Below are 17,826 nucleotides of genomic sequence, written 5' to 3' on the forward strand. Positions count from 1 at the left end.
CTCTCAAAACTGTTTGGGGAGATTGTTCCTTGGTATGTGTCTCCTGCATTGGTCCAATTAGTTTTTGTTCTAGTGCTTTATTCTTTGCAAATTTGTGCTGCATAGGTGACCATGTTCTTGAGCTTGCATGTCAAATTTATATGGTTCCAAGTAGTTCCAATTCTTTATATAGGCCCTAGGCACTTGTGGGAGTTGTTGCTATCAATTTTATTGAAGTTGGTTCACTTTTATTTAAAGTTACTTAAAATTTCAGATTGTTTCAGAAATAATGAAGAGACTTCAGAGGGGCTCATCGAGCCAAAGCTCTAAGGAAAAACAAAAGGAAGAAGAGGAGAAACCCAAATTTAATTTACCGCGCACCGTGGAGGTTCGGCCTTGTGAATGGCCCTCCGATGACTTCTTGAGGAAAGCTGGGATTTATGAAGATTTCTATTTCTTGATTGAGAATGCTGGCCTCACCAACTTCCTCCACGACAAACGTCATCAGTATCTCTTACTCACAAATACTTTTGTGCAAAACTTCTACTTTTCCCTAAGAAAACACCTCCAACAGTAGAGTTTCATTTATATGACGTTGTTAAAAAGATGACATTAGCAGAATTCTGCGAGGTTTGCAGAATACCCTTTGAGGGCACCTTAGATGAACCTCACCGTAACGAATTAGAAGCTTTTGTTAACACCATCACGGTGGGAGAAATCGGGAAGGTTTCTGATGCAAGGATCACTAGCATCCATTATCCTGTTTTACGCTACTTTGCCCTATTTGCTAGTCGTTGCTTGATTGGACACGGGAACTGTGGGAACCTTAGTATTCCTGATATTATTATTTTGCTCCATGGTTTATACCGCAATAACTCTATTAGTATGGGTGGAATTGTTGCTAGACGGTTAAGTTTGAACCGCACTAAGGGCCCCATCTTTGGAGGCATTTATGCTTCACGCCTAGCTGAACACTTTGAAATACCTATTAGGCATGAGGAGGAAGAAGAAACAGCGCTGCCCCGCGCTTATTTAGATTACAAGAGTATGATAGCGCATGATTTCCTTGTTAAGAGTCGCGATGGGGAGCTCAAATATAAATTATACTTTGATAAACATCACCCTGAGACTATTACCCTGCCTGCTCCTTCTTTGTTTAACTTGTTTGCAGAACCTCACATCGTTCCATGGTCGGCTGTTCAAGCCTATCGGAATCCTGCACCAGCCCAGGAGCCACAAGATGAGCCTCCACGACTATCAGTTTATTCTTGGGATCCAGAGGAGGCTGCCAGCCAGTGGCAGTCAGAGTCTTCTTCATCACAATACGACCCCAGCTTCACCTACGGATATCCGCCAGGCCATCCTTGGCAATAGACCAACTTAGGCCAAAAGCCTAAGCTTGGGGGAGTACGTATTTCCCACCGACATTACATTTATGTTCACACACACTCATTGCTAGACGTCGGTGCTCATACTCTTTCATTGTATTATCCATGCTAGTTTAAATTTCTTTTTCCTGCTTTCTTCTTGTGTGTTTGATAAACCTTAAGAAAAAACCAAAAAAATTAGTTAGTTTACTTTCCATGCTTGTAGTAGAATTAAAAAGAAAACCCAAAAATATTTCCCGTTCTTCTTTTACTTGTTGGGAGCTTTCCGGTGTAAAGAGTTTTTATTTCTTTTCCTTTCTTTGGGGGTCAAGAAGACCATATTGAAAATGCTTAGTGGCTCTTATATGCATGATTGTTTATTTAAAACTTAGAGCCCATATTACTTGTCTTCTCTCTTGAGTTGAATGCTTGCAGATTTCAGCTTAGTCAAATGCACGTGCACTCTTATTATTGAATACATCGTTCGGTCATGCAAGTGAAAGGCAATAATGACGATATATGATGGACTTATTGGGATGAGAAAAGCTGGTATGAACTCGACCTCTTTTGTTTTTGTAAATATGATGATTCATCGTTCTTGATTCAGCTATTATGAAATAAACATATTTGCAATGACATTTAGAGATTATAGTTGCTTGTGCCATGCTTGATTAGCTATGAGTTATAATGGTTTACCTTGCGTGCCAACATGCTATTAGAATGATTGTGATGTGGTACGATGAGGTGGTATCCTCCTTTAAATGCATTGAGCGACTCAACTTGGCACATGTTCACGCATGTAGTTGAATCAAATCAACATCGCCTTCATGATATTTATGTTCATGGTGATTATATCCTACTCATGCTTGTACTTGGTGTGAATTAATTTTAATGCATGTTTACTACTGTTGTCGCTCTCTCAGTTGGTCGCTTCTCAGTCTTTTGCTAGCCTTCACCTGTACTAAGCGGGAATACTGCTTGTGCATCCAAACTCCTTAAACCCCAAAGTTATTCCATATGAGTCCACTATACCTACCTATATGCGGTATTTACCTGCCGTTCCAAGTAAATTTGTATGTGCCAAACTCTAAACCTTCAAATAAACATTCTGTTTTGCATGCTCGAATAGCTCATATGTCAACTAGAGCTGCCCTTATCTTCCGTGTTAGGCGGGTTATTCTCAAGAGGAGTGGACTCCGCTCCTCATTCACGAGAAAATGGCTGGTATCCGGGATGCCCAGTCCCATGCTTCGTGCAAACTAAATCAAAATAACTGCAAACAAAACTCCCCTTGGGACCCGTTGAATGTTGGAGGCACTCGTTGTTTCGAGCAAGCCATGGATTGATGCTTGTGGAGGAAGGGGAGTATAAACTTTATCATTCTGTTTGGGAACCGCCTATAATTTGTTTAGCATGGAAGATATCGTCGTCTTTTAGTTGTTATGTTGACAATGAAAGTATGCCGCTCAAAATATAATTTATCTCTATTTCAAAACCGAGCTCTGGCACCTCTACAAATCCCTGCTTCCCTCTACGAAGGGCCTATCTCTTTACTTTTATGTTGAGTCATCACCCTTCTTCTTAAAAAGCACCCGCTGGAGAGCACACTGTCGTTTGCATTCATTATTATTGGTTTATATTGGGTATGACTTGACTGGATCTCTTTTACCATGAATTACAATGTTTAGTCAGTCCTTAATCTTTAAAGGTGCTCTGCATTTATGTTTTGCGGTCTCAGAAAGGGCTAGCGAGATACCATTTTGTTATATCATGTTATGATTATTTTGAGAAAGTGTTGTCATCCGAGTTTTGCTATTATGGTTAGCTAGCTGATTATGCTATTGATATGAGTAATTGTGAGACCTACGTATCATTGTGAGTATGGTTAGTTCATGATAATTGCTGAGACTTGAATGCTGGCTTTTCATGTTTACAACAACAAGAGCAAACAGAGTTTGTAAAAGTTTTTCTTTTTCTCTTTCAGTTTGTCAACTCTATTGCTTGAGGACAAGCAAGGGTTTAAGCTTGGGGGAGTTGATATGTCTCCATCGTATCTACTTTTCCAAACACTTTTGCCCTTGTTTTGGACTCTAACTTGTATGATTTGAATGGAACTAACCCGGACTGACGCTGTTTTCAGCAGAACTGCCATGGTGTTGTTTTTTTGTGCAGAAAATAAAAATTCTCGGAATGTCCTGAAACTCCACGGAACACCTTAGAAAAAATAAAGAAAAATCCTTGCAAAAGATGAAGACCAGGGGGGCCACACCCTGCTCACGAGGGTGGGGGCGCGCCCCCTACCTCGTGGGCCCCCTGGTGGCCCTCCGACGCCAACTCCAACTCCATATATTGGCTTTCGGGGAGAAAAAAATCAGAGAGAAGAAATCATCGCGTTTTATGATACGGAGCCGCCGCCAAGCCCTAATCTCTCTCGGGAGGGCTGATCTGGAGTCCGTTCGCGGCTCCGAAGAGGGGGATTCATCGCCGTCGTCATCATCAACCATCCTCCATCACCAATTTCATGATGCTCATCGCCGTGCGTGAGTAATTGCATTGTAGGCTTGCTGGACAGTGATGGGTTGGATGAGATTTATCATGTAACCGAGTTAGTTTTGTTAGGGTTTGATCCCTAGTATCCACTATGTTCTGAGATTGATGTTGCTATGACTTTGCTATGCTTAATGCTTATCACTAGGGCCCGAGTGCCATGATTTCAGATCTGAGCATATTCATGATTTCAGATCTGAACCTATTATGTTTTCATGAATATATGTGTGTTCTAGATCCTATCTTGCAAGTCTATAGTCACCTATTATGTGTTATGATCCGGCAACCCCGAAGTGACAATAATCGGGACCACTCCCGGTGATGACCATAGTTTGAGGAGTTCATGTATTGACTATGTGCTAATGCTTTGTTCCGGTTATCTATTAAAAGGAGGTCTTAATATCCCTTAGTTTCCAGTAGGACCCCGCTGCCACGGGAGGGTAGGACCAAAGATGTCATGCAAGTTCTCTTCCATAAGCACGTATGACATATACGGAATACATGCCTACATTACATTGATGAACTGGAGCTAGTTCTGTGTCACCCTATGTTATGACTGCTACATGATGAACCACATCCGGCATAATTATCCATCGCTGATCCGATGCCTACGAGTTTTCCATATACTGGTTTACGCTTATTTACTTTTCCGTTGCTAGTGTTACAATCACTACAAAATACCCCAAAACATTACTTTTATTGTCTTTACTTTTGTTACTGTTACCACTACTATCATATTACTTTGCTACTAAACAACTTGCTGCAGATACTAAGTTCCAGGTGTGGTTGAATTGACAACTCAGCTGCTAATACTTGAGAATATTCTTTGGCTCCCCTTGTGTCGAATCAATAAATTTGGGTTGAATACTCTACCCTCAAAAGCTGTTGCGATCCCCTATACTTGTGGGTTATCACTAAAGCATACCGAGCGGGATTTTACTGGCCGAGAGCAAATGAGATGGCAAAGGAGATAGTCGATAAGTGTGAAGGATGTCAGTTTTATTCCAATCAATCGCATAAGCCCGCCTCAGCCTTGAAGACCATTCCACTCGTCTGGCCCTTCGTTGTTTGGGGGTTAGATATGGTTGGACCACTGAGAACTGGCAGGAGTGGCTTCACTCACTTGCTAGTAGCAGTCGACAAGTTTACCAAATGGATTGAAGCTAAGCCTATCAAGAATCTGGATGCTGGCACTGCTATCAGTTTCATCAGAGAGTTAGTATTCAGATATGGAGTTCCGCACAGCATCATCACGGATAATGGGTCAAACTTTGATTCCGACGAATTCAGAGCCTTTTGCGCATCTCAAGGCACACGAGTCGACTATGCTTCAGTCGCTCACCCCCAGTCGAATGGACAAGCCGAACGAGCGAATGGTTTAATTCTCAAAGGACTGAAACCCCGACTGACGCGCGATCTCAAACATGCAGTAGGCGCATGGGTCGACGAACTTCCGTTAGTTCTTTGGGGATTAAGGACCACTCCTAATCGGTCGACTGGGAGAACTCCGTTCTTCCTGGTCTATGGAGCTGAAGTAGTCCTGCCAAGTGACCTGCTTCACAATGCGCCCCGAGTCAAACTCTACACTGAAGATGAAGTAGAGCAAGCCCGACAAGATGTAGTCGACCTTCTAGAAGAAGAAAGAGAGATGGCCATGATCCGATCGACTATCTATCAGCAAGACTTGCGTCGATTCCATGCCAGAAACATGAAGAGTCGAGCCTTCCAAGAAGGAAATTTGGTTCTCCGAGTGGATCAGCAGAAGCCACACAAGCTTGCTCCTACTTGGGAAGGTCCCTTCATCGTCACCAAAGTCCTCCACAATGGAGCATACCGTCTTTACAATGTCGATCGCCAGATCGACGAGCCACAAGCTTGGAACGCGGAGCTGCTCTGCCCTTTTTATACTTAAGTATTCACTCGTATGAGATGTAATAAAAGTACTTCTATAGTTTATTTATCAAAGACAAGAGTATTATAATTTTTCCAGTGATTGTTGTTACTTCTGTTTACATGAGAAATCCCCAGTGGGTGGCTTAGCTGCGAATCCGTTTCGCCTAAGTCTGTAAAAAACAAAAACTCCTGCCGAGTGGTGACCCAGCCTCTCACTCGGGGGCTTAGCTGCGAATCCATTTCGCCTAAGTACTTGAAAATCCTACTGTGTGGTGAGCCAGCCTCCCACTCGGAGGCTTAGCTGCAGTCCAAGTACTCGCCTAAGTGTTTAAAATCCTACCAAGTGGTGAGCCAACCTCCCACTCGGAGGCTTAGCTGCAGTCCAAGTACTTGCCTAAGTGTGAAAAATCCTACCGAGTGGTGAGCCAGCCTCCCACTCGGAGACTTAGCTGCAGTCCAAGTACTCGCCTAAGTTTTAAAATCCTACCAAGTGGTGAGCCAGCCCCCCACTCAGGGGCTTAGCTGCAGTCCAAGTACTCGCCTAAGTTTTAAAATCCTACCGAGTGGTGAGCCAGCCTCCCACTCGGGGGCTTAGCTGCAGCCCAGTGCTCGCCTAAGTATTAAATACAATGTACGCTTTTGCAAGGATGACGAGGTGCAGGTCAACTGATGCCTTCTCCTTCCGAGCTACACCACAAATACAACATGCGCTTTTGCAAGGATGACGAGGTGCAGGTCGACTGCTACCTTTTCCTTCGAAGCTGCGCCACAAAAAATCCTACCGAGTGGAGAGCAAACCTCCCACTCGGAGGCTTAGCTGCAGCCCAGTGCTCGCCTAAGTATATGAAAATCCTACCGAGTGGAGAGCAAACCTTCCACTCGGGGGCTTAGCTGCAGCCCAGTGCTCGCCTAAGTGTGAAAAATCCTACCGAGTGGAGAGCAAACCTCCCACTCGGGGGCTTAGCTGCAGCCCAGTGCTCGCCTAAGTGTGAAAAATCCTACCGAGTGGAGAGCAAACCTCCCACTCAGGGGCTTAGGTGCAGTCCAGTGCTCACCTAAGTGTGAAAAATCCTACCGAGTGAAGAACAAATCACCCACTCGGGGGCTTAGCCGCAGTCTAACACTCGCCTAAGTATGAAATCCATTCCGATTCACAAGGATGATGAAGCGCTGGTCGACTGTTACCTTCTCCTTCAGAGCTCCGCCACAAATACAATGTGCGCTTTGTCCCGACCCGCAAGGATGCAGGTCGACTACAATTTGTACTTCAACCTGCAAAAGTACGTCACATGCACTAAAATATATTCCGAGTGAAGAGCAATATTTCACTCGAAGGCAAATGCAAACATATTCAACGGCAAAACCAAGTTCAGATAGCGTCCTATGGATTCGGAAGTGCTCAGGCATCAAGCCTGACAAAGTTTAACCGGTTACGAAACCACTCGGCATTCCGAGGCAAATTTAAGGCAGGGCATAAAAATATTTTCTCACTCCTCAGGCGGGGGACTGGAAGGCGCAACAAACTCGTCCAGGTCGATTCCATCTGCAATCCGAGTGGCAGCAACAATGAAGGTCTCCATGAAAGATCGGAAGTCATGCTTCTTGGTATTGGCCACCTTGAGGGACACCAACTTGTCCTCTCGCGCATCCTTGCAGTGAACACGGACCAGAGACAGAACAACATCAGCACCACACCTGGCAGAAGACTTCTTCCATTCTTGCACTCGACCTGGAACTTCGTCCAGTCGAGTCATCAGAGACTCGAGGTCATTCTGAAGCGTTTCCCCCGGCCAGAGTGTTGTGTCGATGTGTGACGTTGCAACCTTCAGTCGAGCAAGATAGTCCACCACACCAGCAACACGAGACTCCAGTTGGAGCACATTCATGGCAGTTTTGTCCTTCACAGGAGAGTTGATGGGATCCAGGCCTGTCTCCACTCGACTAGTCTCTTTCTCAAAGTTTTGGCAGAATTCTGTAAACACAACCCAAAGATAAGCCAGCAGTTCTATGGTAAGTCAATAATTACAAGCCAGTCTGATATAAGGGATTACCTTCAAGCATGAGGAATAACTTCTTGGCGAGCCCCCCCAGGGAAGCCTCTAGATCGTTCTTCTTTCCCGCCAGTTCGCTAGCCTTGTCGCTCAGAGCAATCTTGTCATTCTTCAGTCGGCTGGCCTCCTTGTTGGCCGCGTCAAGAGCAGCTTTCAGATTGGCGTTTTCCTCTTCAAGTTTACCGACTGAAGTCAACTTTTCTTCCGCGAGCTTGGTCTTGTCTGAAGCCGTTTTCTGTGCCTCGGCAAGGTCAAGATCCTTCTTCTTCAAAGCTTCCTTCAGTTTTTCTACAAAGTGACAACAAGGTCAGAATCAAGAATGGACAAAAAAAAGTAAGGCCAGTCGTCAAGATTCTCACCAAACATACCTTTTGCTTCCTCCTTCGCCTTCATGAAGTTCTCCTGGACAAGCTTCAAGTCAAGTTCGAGCTGGATATGTTTGTCCTCCAACTCAGTATAACGAGCCACAAGCTCGCAAGATTTCTGTGAAAAGTCAGTCGACAGACATCAAAAATAGGTCACTTCCGAGTGACTAAGAGAAAAAATCGTAGCATTTCTAAGACTACAGCCGAATCAAAATATTCAACAGTAGTCTCGGGGACTACACCCAGTGGGTGCACTCAGCGTGCCCCCACTGGTTCTACCGACTCGAATCGATCAGTCGACCGACAGAGACAGAAAGTTATGATCCTAAACCATAGCTAACTGCCAGCAGTCAACCATTCTTTCATAAAAAAATGTTCTTCAGACCATAGTCGACTGCCAGCAGTCGACCATGGTCTCGGGGACTACACCCAGTTGGTGCACTCAGCGTGCCCCCACTGGTTCCATGATTCCATTCGACCAGACCGAGTGGAAAAAGTAAAGTGAAGAAGTTCAAAGTATAAAGATTATAGTCGACTGCCAGCAGTCCACCATAGTCTCAGGGACTACACCCAATGGGTGCACTCAGCGTGCCCCCACCAATCCAAAAATTCAATCGACGCACCCAGTGGGTGTACAGATACTAAGATCTTCAGAAAGAAGAGTTTTAGGTACCATATCCTAACAGAACAAGCGGTAATCAACTAACCTGGACATTGCTCTGAAGAGCTGAGCTTGCATCATAAGCTGCTTGACTGGCGTCTCGGATCGCCTTGACCTTCTCCATCATGACCCCTGCTTGGCATATAGCTTCCTTAGCAGCGCCCGCTTGATCCTCTAGGACGTGGTGTGTGGCAAAAAGGGAAGGCAGATCAGCACTCGACGATGAAGGGCGAGCACTCGTCAGCGGCACAGCAAAAGACACGGTAGCCCGAGTGACGTTGCCTCCCTCCGGAACCAGCGTCTCAGGTGCTGATACAACCTGAGCAGTCTTGCCAGCATGCGCCTTCTTGTTCCTCCTCTGCCTCAGTGGCTCCTCATCGTCATCGTCAGGGAGATCAATGACATGAGGTGGGGCTACAAGAAAGATTCAAAGTTAAAGATGAAGATTTAATCGACCAAAAACAAAACTACAGAGATCATACCAAGGTTGAAGGTGGCAGCATCTTCCATTTCTTGATCCTCATTCTTGGCTGAGGTCTCGGAGGTAGCAGCGCTGCAGATTCCAGAAATCAGTCGGTTAGCCAACGAATCGACCAAGAGTTTATCCATGCCAAACAAGAAAACACAAGTTCTGCTATTACCCGGAAATAGTGGGAATCACCATCCTCATCTTCGGTAGGGCCTTCGTCGGCTTTGATGACGTCGCTCGAGGTTGCTTCGACGCTTTCTCAGTCGGTGCCAGAGAAGTCGTCCGAGGACATTTCGTCGACTGCCCAACGGGCGTAGTTGCTTTGCCACGCTCGACTGCGGGGTCATGGGTGACCTTGGATCGCCTTTCAGTACGGGGAGGGTCGACTTCCTCCTCCTCTTCCTCCTCCTTCTCTTCACCAGAACCGTCATCTTCTTCATCCTCCTCGCCGTCAGATTGCCACTCCTCTTGACTTTCACCTCCGCTCCCCTCCTCCTCCTCGACCTGTTCTTGCGCCCCATTGGGCATCGAGTACATCTCGGTAGTGACCTGGAAGACAACAAACAAGATAAGAATCAGTCAACTGAATTCTAAGGAAATGGAATGAAGGAAGCGGGGTCAGAGTCGGAGGTACAGAATTGGACCTTGTCTGGCTGGTACGATTGGTCGAGTGGAGGGATCCTCCTGGCTCCTCGGGGGTTGTCCTTGTTCCCTGTTATGGCAGTCATCCACCTCTCCAGTGTGGCATCCTCGACCTCCTCCGGGTGGACCCGAGTGGTGTCTTCAGTGCCAGAGTACATCCACATCGGATGGTCTCTATATTGGAGCGGCTGGATGCACCGTCGAATGAAAACCTCTAGAAGGTCCATGCCAGTCACCCCATCACGGATAAGTTGGACTACACGCTCGACCAGCACCTTAACCTGAGCCTTCTCCTCCAGGACCACCTTCAGAGAGGACGGCTTGCTCACTCGATCCATGGAGAAAGGAGGGAGTCCAGTCGACTGCCCTGGTGTCGGCTGGTCTTGGCAGTAGAACCAGGTCGACTGCCACCCTCGAACCGACTCAGGAAGGACCATGGCTGGAAAAGCACTTTTACCCCTCATTTGGACCCGAGACCCCCACACATCTGAATCACTTGGGTTCTCTCGTCACTCGGATTGGCCTTTTTCACCGTCTGAGAGCGACAGGTGAAGATGTGTTTGAAAAGGCCCCAATGCGGCCGGCAACCCAAGAAATTCTCACACAAGGACATGAAAGCAGCGAGATACACGATGGAGTTGGGTGTGAAGTGGTGGAGTTGTGCCCCAAAAAAGTTCAGAAATCCCCGAAAGAAAGGGTGGGGCGGCAAAGAAAACCCGCGGTCAACGTGAGTGGCTAAGAGGACACACTCACCCTCCTGAGGCTGCGGATGCCACTCCTTCCCCGGGGGGCTCGCTGATCCATGGGGGATTAGTCCCTCATCGGCCAGGTCGTCCAGATCCTTTTGGCGGATGGTCGAGCAGATCCAGTCGCCCTGGATCCAGCCCTGCAGCAGACCGGCCCGCGATGAGGATCTGCCCCGACTGGCCGCTCTTCCCTTCGCCTTCGCCGTCGCCTTCTTCGCCCGCTCCAAAGCCGCCGTCTTCTCCTTCACCATCATCACCGGCGAAGCACGCACAGGGCAGCAGCGCTGGGATAGAAGCGAACGCGGCAGATGAATCTGAGGAAGAGGGAGAAGCAAATGAGGGCGCACTGCTCAAAACCCCCGTCCGGCGCCTTATATGGGGTCGCTTCCGAGTGACTGACTGGTAGGCCCGGGCGATCCTGTCAAATCCCACAACAGTCGCGCGCGCGATACGTGGCGAAAAAGGTGGCACAAAAATCGAGGCGTCCCTGCCTTATCCCATCCGAGTACTACGGCTTCCTCCGCCTCACGCGCTTCTCGAAATTCAGATCCCGCTAAATCCGCGAACAGCAGAGCAACTTGTCAGACTGGAGATTTCCTCTGATCCGTCGCTCGGAGATCTCCAAGTATAGAAAAGTCACTCGACCAATACAAAGAATGGATCAAGGCGACTGTAAAAGAAGTTGGTGCCGTCACCTAAGGTCATTGATCCAGAACAAGACATACTCATAGCACAAAAGATGGGTCTGAAGAATTCTCAACTCCTTCCTCACTCAAACCTCGATCCATTCGGGGGCTAATGATGAAGCCATGTACCTAGGGTAGGGTCATGGCTCTATCCAAGGTACCCTCCCCAAAGACATCTCTAGAAGAAATTACCTTTCAGTCGACCTGGAAGGATTTCACTCGACGTACTCGAAAACACTCGACCATGAAGCCACTCACTCGACCGACAGGAGATCTAGAGTCACTCTGCACACAAACGGTCTGTCATTAAGTAGTCTTTATGGTCATGATAGCATTTTATGTATGGCATTACCAGTAACGCCAGACCTTAATGTACTTTAAACCCTACATAACTGAGGGCCGGAGGGGTCTGGCGAACTCTATATAAGCCACCCCCTCCTCAGTGTAAAGGGTTCGCACCCCTGTAATTCATACGCATATAATCCAGTCGACCGCCTCCGGGCTCCGAGGCGTAGGGCTGTTACTTCCTCCGAGAAGGGCCTGAACTCGTAAACACCTTGTGTACACAACTACTCCATAGCTAGGATCTTGCCTCTTCATTCCTACCCCCCTATTCTACTGTCAGACTTAGGACTACGACAGTCACCACCACCCCGTGGCCGACGGTGCTCCCACGTCAGTCTCACCATCTCGCCCTCCATTCAACTGTCGCCCACCACAGTGCTAGTGTCGCCGCCTACCATCCCTCCAGCCCCGGCCATGGCCAGTTTCTTTCCGGCGAACCTGCACCACCCCCACACCCCGAAGATAGATAGTGGGGTCGTCTTCCACCCTAAGATAGACCCAGAATTCTTCTCTGACAAGCTTCTCCCTTTCCTTCGGTGAGCTCCTTCCATTCCTCCGCCGGTTCCTTCCTTCACGCAGTGTCGTGGGTGGCCAAACTGTAACCTTTGTCCACTATGCAAGCAAGTTCAGGAGTCGGCGGCCCACCTTCTATTCCAATGCCGATACACTATCAGAGTTTGGCGTATGAGATCAAAGATTGGCTTGGTCTCCATGATGTGCATCCTTTCGATTGGAGTGACGCGACTTCCATTAAAGAATGGTGGAGCCACAATGCTAACAAGAAGACCCAATCGCGAAGGCCGCTTGCTTCCTTGATGCTGCTAATCCCTTGGAAGTTATGGAAAGAGAGAAATGCATGAATCTTTCATAATAATGCCGTTCCGGTGGGAGTCGTCGTTGCTAGGATTAAAGAGGAGACTTTACTTTGGAGCATTGCGGGAGCAAGACATATGAATAACATAATGCCGCGAGAGTGATTGTTGTAATTCGGCCTTTGGCCTTAACCTCTAAAACTTCTCTCTTAATCAATAAAAATGACAAATCTTTTGCCTAGTTTCAAAAGAATAATAAAAAAAATCGATTGACGCAACTCTAAATTCAGGCGGCTTACATATAACTATTGTGCTTACTACGTTATGGGACGGGGGGAATACTAGACAGCAGCCGCGAGGAAGCTCTTGACGAAGCCAAGTCATTGCGTGCAAGTACACAAGGTAACGTATACGTACCGGGCATGAACAGGAACAGGCGCAGCTGCTAGCTAGCGAATGGCATCGGGACCAGGCAACCGAATGAAGTTATTGCGGCGACCAGGTCTATGGATCGACCCACTCTAGCTGCTGTGTGCTGACCGGACGCAAGTCAGTCAACTGGGATGTGACCCAGAAGCAAAGCCGTACGTGCGTAAAAGGCTTTGGAACGACGGGAGAACGATCGTTTTCGTGTGCCCTATGCCGGCTCAGTCAAGAAGTTGACGAGACGCACGCAGAGCCGTGTAGCCGATTTTCCACGCAGCAATGTTTGAACCTCGACAAGATGATCAACCAAGGAGCCCAGTGTTCCCATCAACAAAAAAGAAGAAGAAGTAAAGGAGCCCAGTGTTGACGTGACCAGATGCATGCATCCACCTCAGTGCAGTTCAGATGGATGGTTGCTTCTTCACGTACAGGAATGCTCGCAGCTCGCCCCAGCTCTTGAGTTGTACGTACATGTCGTATGCATGGCATGGGCAGCAGCTAATGGTCCACCCGACCCTGTATAGCTCCCGGATGGATGATACATACCAATACTCCTGTGCAACTTTTTTCCTTCCAATCATTGCACCATGTCTCACGTGTACTTTGGATCTTTCCTATAGCTTGTTTTAATCAATTCTTCTACTACTGCCACCCAAATGTTTTTCCCTTGCTTCAGCAAAGGTGGCCATCCGTTCAAATAACAAAAAAAAAGAAAAGGAAAGGTGGCCCACCTGATTGAGGAATGGACGATCGGGAACAGCACAAAGACTGAGTGAACTCGAGCACCTCCAACTCCAAATCACCCTCTGCCTCTGATAGCCTATCTGCTTTTCCGCTTTCAGCTATCAGATTACCGATTGGAAGGGTGCCGCCCAAAGTCAGCAGACCACCTAACCCTGCCAGGCGGCCTCGACTTCTTTGTTGTATCTTGAACGTCCAAAGATTCCACCTAGCCACCTCTGATAGGCCTAATCAGCGTGGCGGTTTCGCCTTCTCACGGGCCGGGTCGGCATCCCGATCACCGTGTCACGCAATACCTAATCGGCGAGAAGAAAAGTTGATGATAAGCGTGCGTGCGTCCCAGTCACTGCAGAGATAGAGAAAGGGATGCTTCGGTAGTTCTAAAGTAATTACCCGTATGAATTCCACTGTAGACAGCACACAGTTTTCAGTTTCAGTCGTTCGAGCAGTGAACACAGTGCTATGATTTCACTCTGAACTTTTGAAATTCCACTGCAGAGTGCAGACAACATGCAGTTTTCAGTCTCAGTAGTTCAAGCAGTGGACAGAGTGCTATGATTTCACTCTGAACTTTTGACTCTGCAGTGGTACATGGTTCAACTTCCTTGTTGGAGGCACTCTAGTAGACTTGAGAAGGACCGATGCTTGCAGGTGAACCAAAGTACTGGTCAGTTTGCCAACCGGCCCAATAAATTCTCGTAACAGTGGGCATACATCATACAGCACGCCGACATAGTCGAGGAAATTGCAACCTGACATCTCGAAAGGAAACTAGAGGCTAATCTACATGGGTAAGGATAAGATTTCTAAAGATCTCTAAATTCCCATCCCGTCCCATGTTCCTCCCCATCATACGACTCCGCTCGCCTTTGCTTGGCAGTTTGATGCAGTGGCCATTTCATGGTCCAAGATGTACAGTCAATGTGCAGAAGCAACTTTGGTTCAGTAGCCTGCATTAGAGATGTTCCCACAAGTATTCATCCATATGGCCATATTGTGTATGCACCGACAGCTCGAGAAGGTTGCGCCCTAGAATGCCACATCGTCTAGTCATCAGGCATCATATCTTGGCCGTTATCTGTAAATGGGTACTCACAACTAGTGACGAATAGAAATTAGATGCCACAAGGATAACATAGCGTGTCAGGGTATTTGGTTTGTTAGTTGTTGATGTTCAAGGATAAGATTGCCGATTTGCCGCGTATTGTGAAGGAATGGATGAGAACTGAAGATGTTTAGACCATGATTGACTCAAGTAGCAAAGAAAGCCAGTGACACCACCAACTAACAAGATCAGCAGGTCCCAAGGAACCTACCCCTCAACCCTCATGGAAACTCATGTGTCGACCTCAAATTTCGCATTTGTCTCGCGACATATTCAGGCACACCTCTTCACCTTACAATAGTATTTTTAGGCCAAAAACCTACCCTGAAATAACTTTGAGACAAGCTATTTGATTTAGCAAATTGAACGAGCAGGTTTAAGTTTACCATTACGCCATAAGGCCCATTACACTCGCTACGAAACGTGAACAGAAACCATTGCATATGTTATGATTTTAGCTGTACAGATCTCGCAAGTGCCTGTAAGATTGCACATAACTATGGTATTAACGAATTCCATTTTTGTTGGATCAATCAATTATGTATGGAGACCATTCCAAACATAACCTCCCCTGCAAAAAAAAAACATAACCTTCACCTGCAAATGTATCAATACGGTGACCTGGCACATACTATTCTCAAAGGTACTAATTGATCGGGCTTAAACAGCTTGGCACCTTAGAAAAAAGAGAAAACAAAGAAAGCATATAAATTCGAGAAAAGAAGATCATCACAGAACATTCAGAAGAACTAGTGAATGTTCATAAATTCAGATATTGGATGAGTATCCAATCGATACATGCAGGAGATATGATCATTCTTCCCCAAAAGACACCATAATATCTTTAAAAACTACAGGACATGAAAGACTATTTATATTCGAAAGATTCCAATGATCTCTGCAAACTAAGGACAAGCCTAGTTCAGGTGGCTATGTATTGAGTAACTTGCGGAAGCTGACACAAGAATCTAAGATGAGCATTACTAAGACTTTTTTTTAGAACGAAGATGCCAGCGGCATCCGGCTTTAAATTAATAAAGCCACGAAACGGCATAGTCACAAACACCAACAAGGTCTCAGACGCACACAGCAACAGAGACGAAAACAGGGGGTTCCAACAAGTGACATAACAAGGCAAGCGCCACCCCAAGCACACAGGTTACTAAGACTTCCATGCCTTCTCCAACATATCTGCTACGATAGTCTCCTCCAAATTATCTCTAGATAGAAAGTGAAAAGTGAAGCATACACTACCTCGTCTCAGGTGGCTACATGTTAACTAAGCCATCTATTATAACCCAGGATGGACACACTAAAATTTGAGAAGCTTCATAAGTCTCTCCAAGATATTTACTGAGGCAGCAGGGCATGATTTCTTCAGGTGCACATACCCTTGGCTTGCCAACACATCATCCAATCTATTTGAAGACATGATAAATTCAGCACAAGCATCTTTTAGCCTGCTGCAGTTATGCTGATCAGCTAGAGCCAACATTGTCGCCACAGTCTCAACATCAAGAGTTTCACAAAGAATGTCTTCACACATCATCTTCATCCTTTCCATTGCATACCGATCTGCAGCCAGTAGTAAGTGCCTGACCATTTCTTTTTTCTCATCATCATCAAGGTTGTCCATGGAAGGCAATGAATCTGTGTAGATAAAGTGAAGCAATGCCTTGAAAACAGCAGGCTGCATTTCTTCGACGGTGATGTTCTGTCCACACTTGCCTCTCATCGGTCCATACAGCTCCGCCTTGAAGACTAGAGACCGTGCTGCGAGCACAATCTTATGTGCAGGAAAAATCTCACCTTCAACCTCGAATGCCACATCTGCTTCCTCGGCCGCCTCTAGCAGTTTTCCAAAAATTTCTGCCAAGTCTGAGGGTGGCATCTGGACCTCAGCTGTTATCGCAGTGTCCGCAACAAGTGGTTCCTTAATGACAGTTAGATCGCACTCAATTACAAGACGGTCATCCCGCAGGTAATCCGACTTCTCTAGCTCACTCTTCTTCTTAAAATATGGAAGACCCCAACTATAACTGGTCCCACTGGTGCTGAGGGAATCGAACACCATTGGGGATTTCAAGACTGAGAAAACCGATGACGACAACCCAGTGGTGTGGTCGACCAGCCTCAAGTCGTAGAGCGCCCTTACCTTGGCACCCTTGCTCAGGAGCTCCAGGTAGACTGAGACGTGGCCCAGGCTGTTGGCGTGTGTATCTGCCCCGTCTGGGTAGTAGCGGATGCACCATTCGTACCCGCCAACGGAGACGGCGGTGGACCGGATGAACTTGTCGGCGCCCATGCCCTTATGCAGACTGTACCCGTCGATCTCGAACACGAGCGTGGCCGGCGCCGTCACTGGGGTGCACCTCGACGCCCTCCTTTCTGTTGGCCTCTGCAGTGCTGCCATCGTGGGAGCTTCGGTGGGGGACGGGGAATGGATCAAGGGCGGTGGCGATGGGGGAGCCCGGGGAGGGGGAAACGTCGGTGTGATCTGGGCGTGGAGAGCGGCGACAGAGGGGGAAGGCAGGGGGGCGGCGCGATCCGACCGGAAGATCGACGAGGGTTTGGGCGCGCGCCGGAGACGAGGGTGTTAAGCTCCTCGATCTAGGGTTCCGCTCGATGCAAGCCACACGAATGTCTGAGCCGGGGAGGAGCAAGAACAGAAAGGGGAAAGGGTGGAAGCCGCAAGACAAGGTTCCTGGTCCTTGGATAACCCCACGCGCTTCACTCGCTGCCTCCTTTTCGTATATAAGTTTTTTTTTTGGAAACGTTTGGGGCCGGGGCACCGGCCGAAGCTTTGGCCGGTCTAGCCCACGCGCGCACGCCGCGACCCAGTCGCAAGCAACCACGTGGCGCTGCGGATCTCGCGAATCTCGCTTCATTCCTGTCTCGCAGCTCCGCGGAGCTCGCCCCCATCCTCATCTCCTGCAGCGCCGACGCCCACATCTCGCCGTCGCCATGGAAGGTCGAATCCCCCGCGCGTCC

At 47.5% G+C, this 17,826-nt stretch overlaps 1 protein-coding gene across 1 annotated transcript; it reads right to left on the reverse strand.

The window, feature by feature from the left end:
• Window positions 1-15,574: 15,574 nt before the first annotated feature.
• On the reverse strand, window positions 15,575-17,554 carry LOC123046007 (BTB/POZ and MATH domain-containing protein 2). Its single transcript, XM_044469273.1, has one exon. It carries the CDS (start codon window positions 17,246-17,248, stop codon window positions 16,148-16,150), a length of 1,101 nt encoding a protein of 366 aa, XP_044325208.1. The 5' UTR covers window positions 17,249-17,554; the 3' UTR covers window positions 15,575-16,147.
• Between the last annotated feature and the right edge of the window lie 272 nt (window positions 17,555-17,826).

This window comes from Triticum aestivum, chromosome 2B (genome assembly GCF_018294505.1).
Source record: "Triticum aestivum cultivar Chinese Spring chromosome 2B, IWGSC CS RefSeq v2.1, whole genome shotgun sequence".
NCBI lineage: Eukaryota > Viridiplantae > Streptophyta > Magnoliopsida > Poales > Poaceae > Triticum > Triticum aestivum.

What these genes read in the sequence shown, in the direction of transcription:
- LOC123046007 (XM_044469273.1), bottom strand. Translation starts at nt 17,248, where the DNA reads ATGGCAGCACTGCAGAGGCCAACAGAAAGGAGGGCGTCGAGGTGCACC.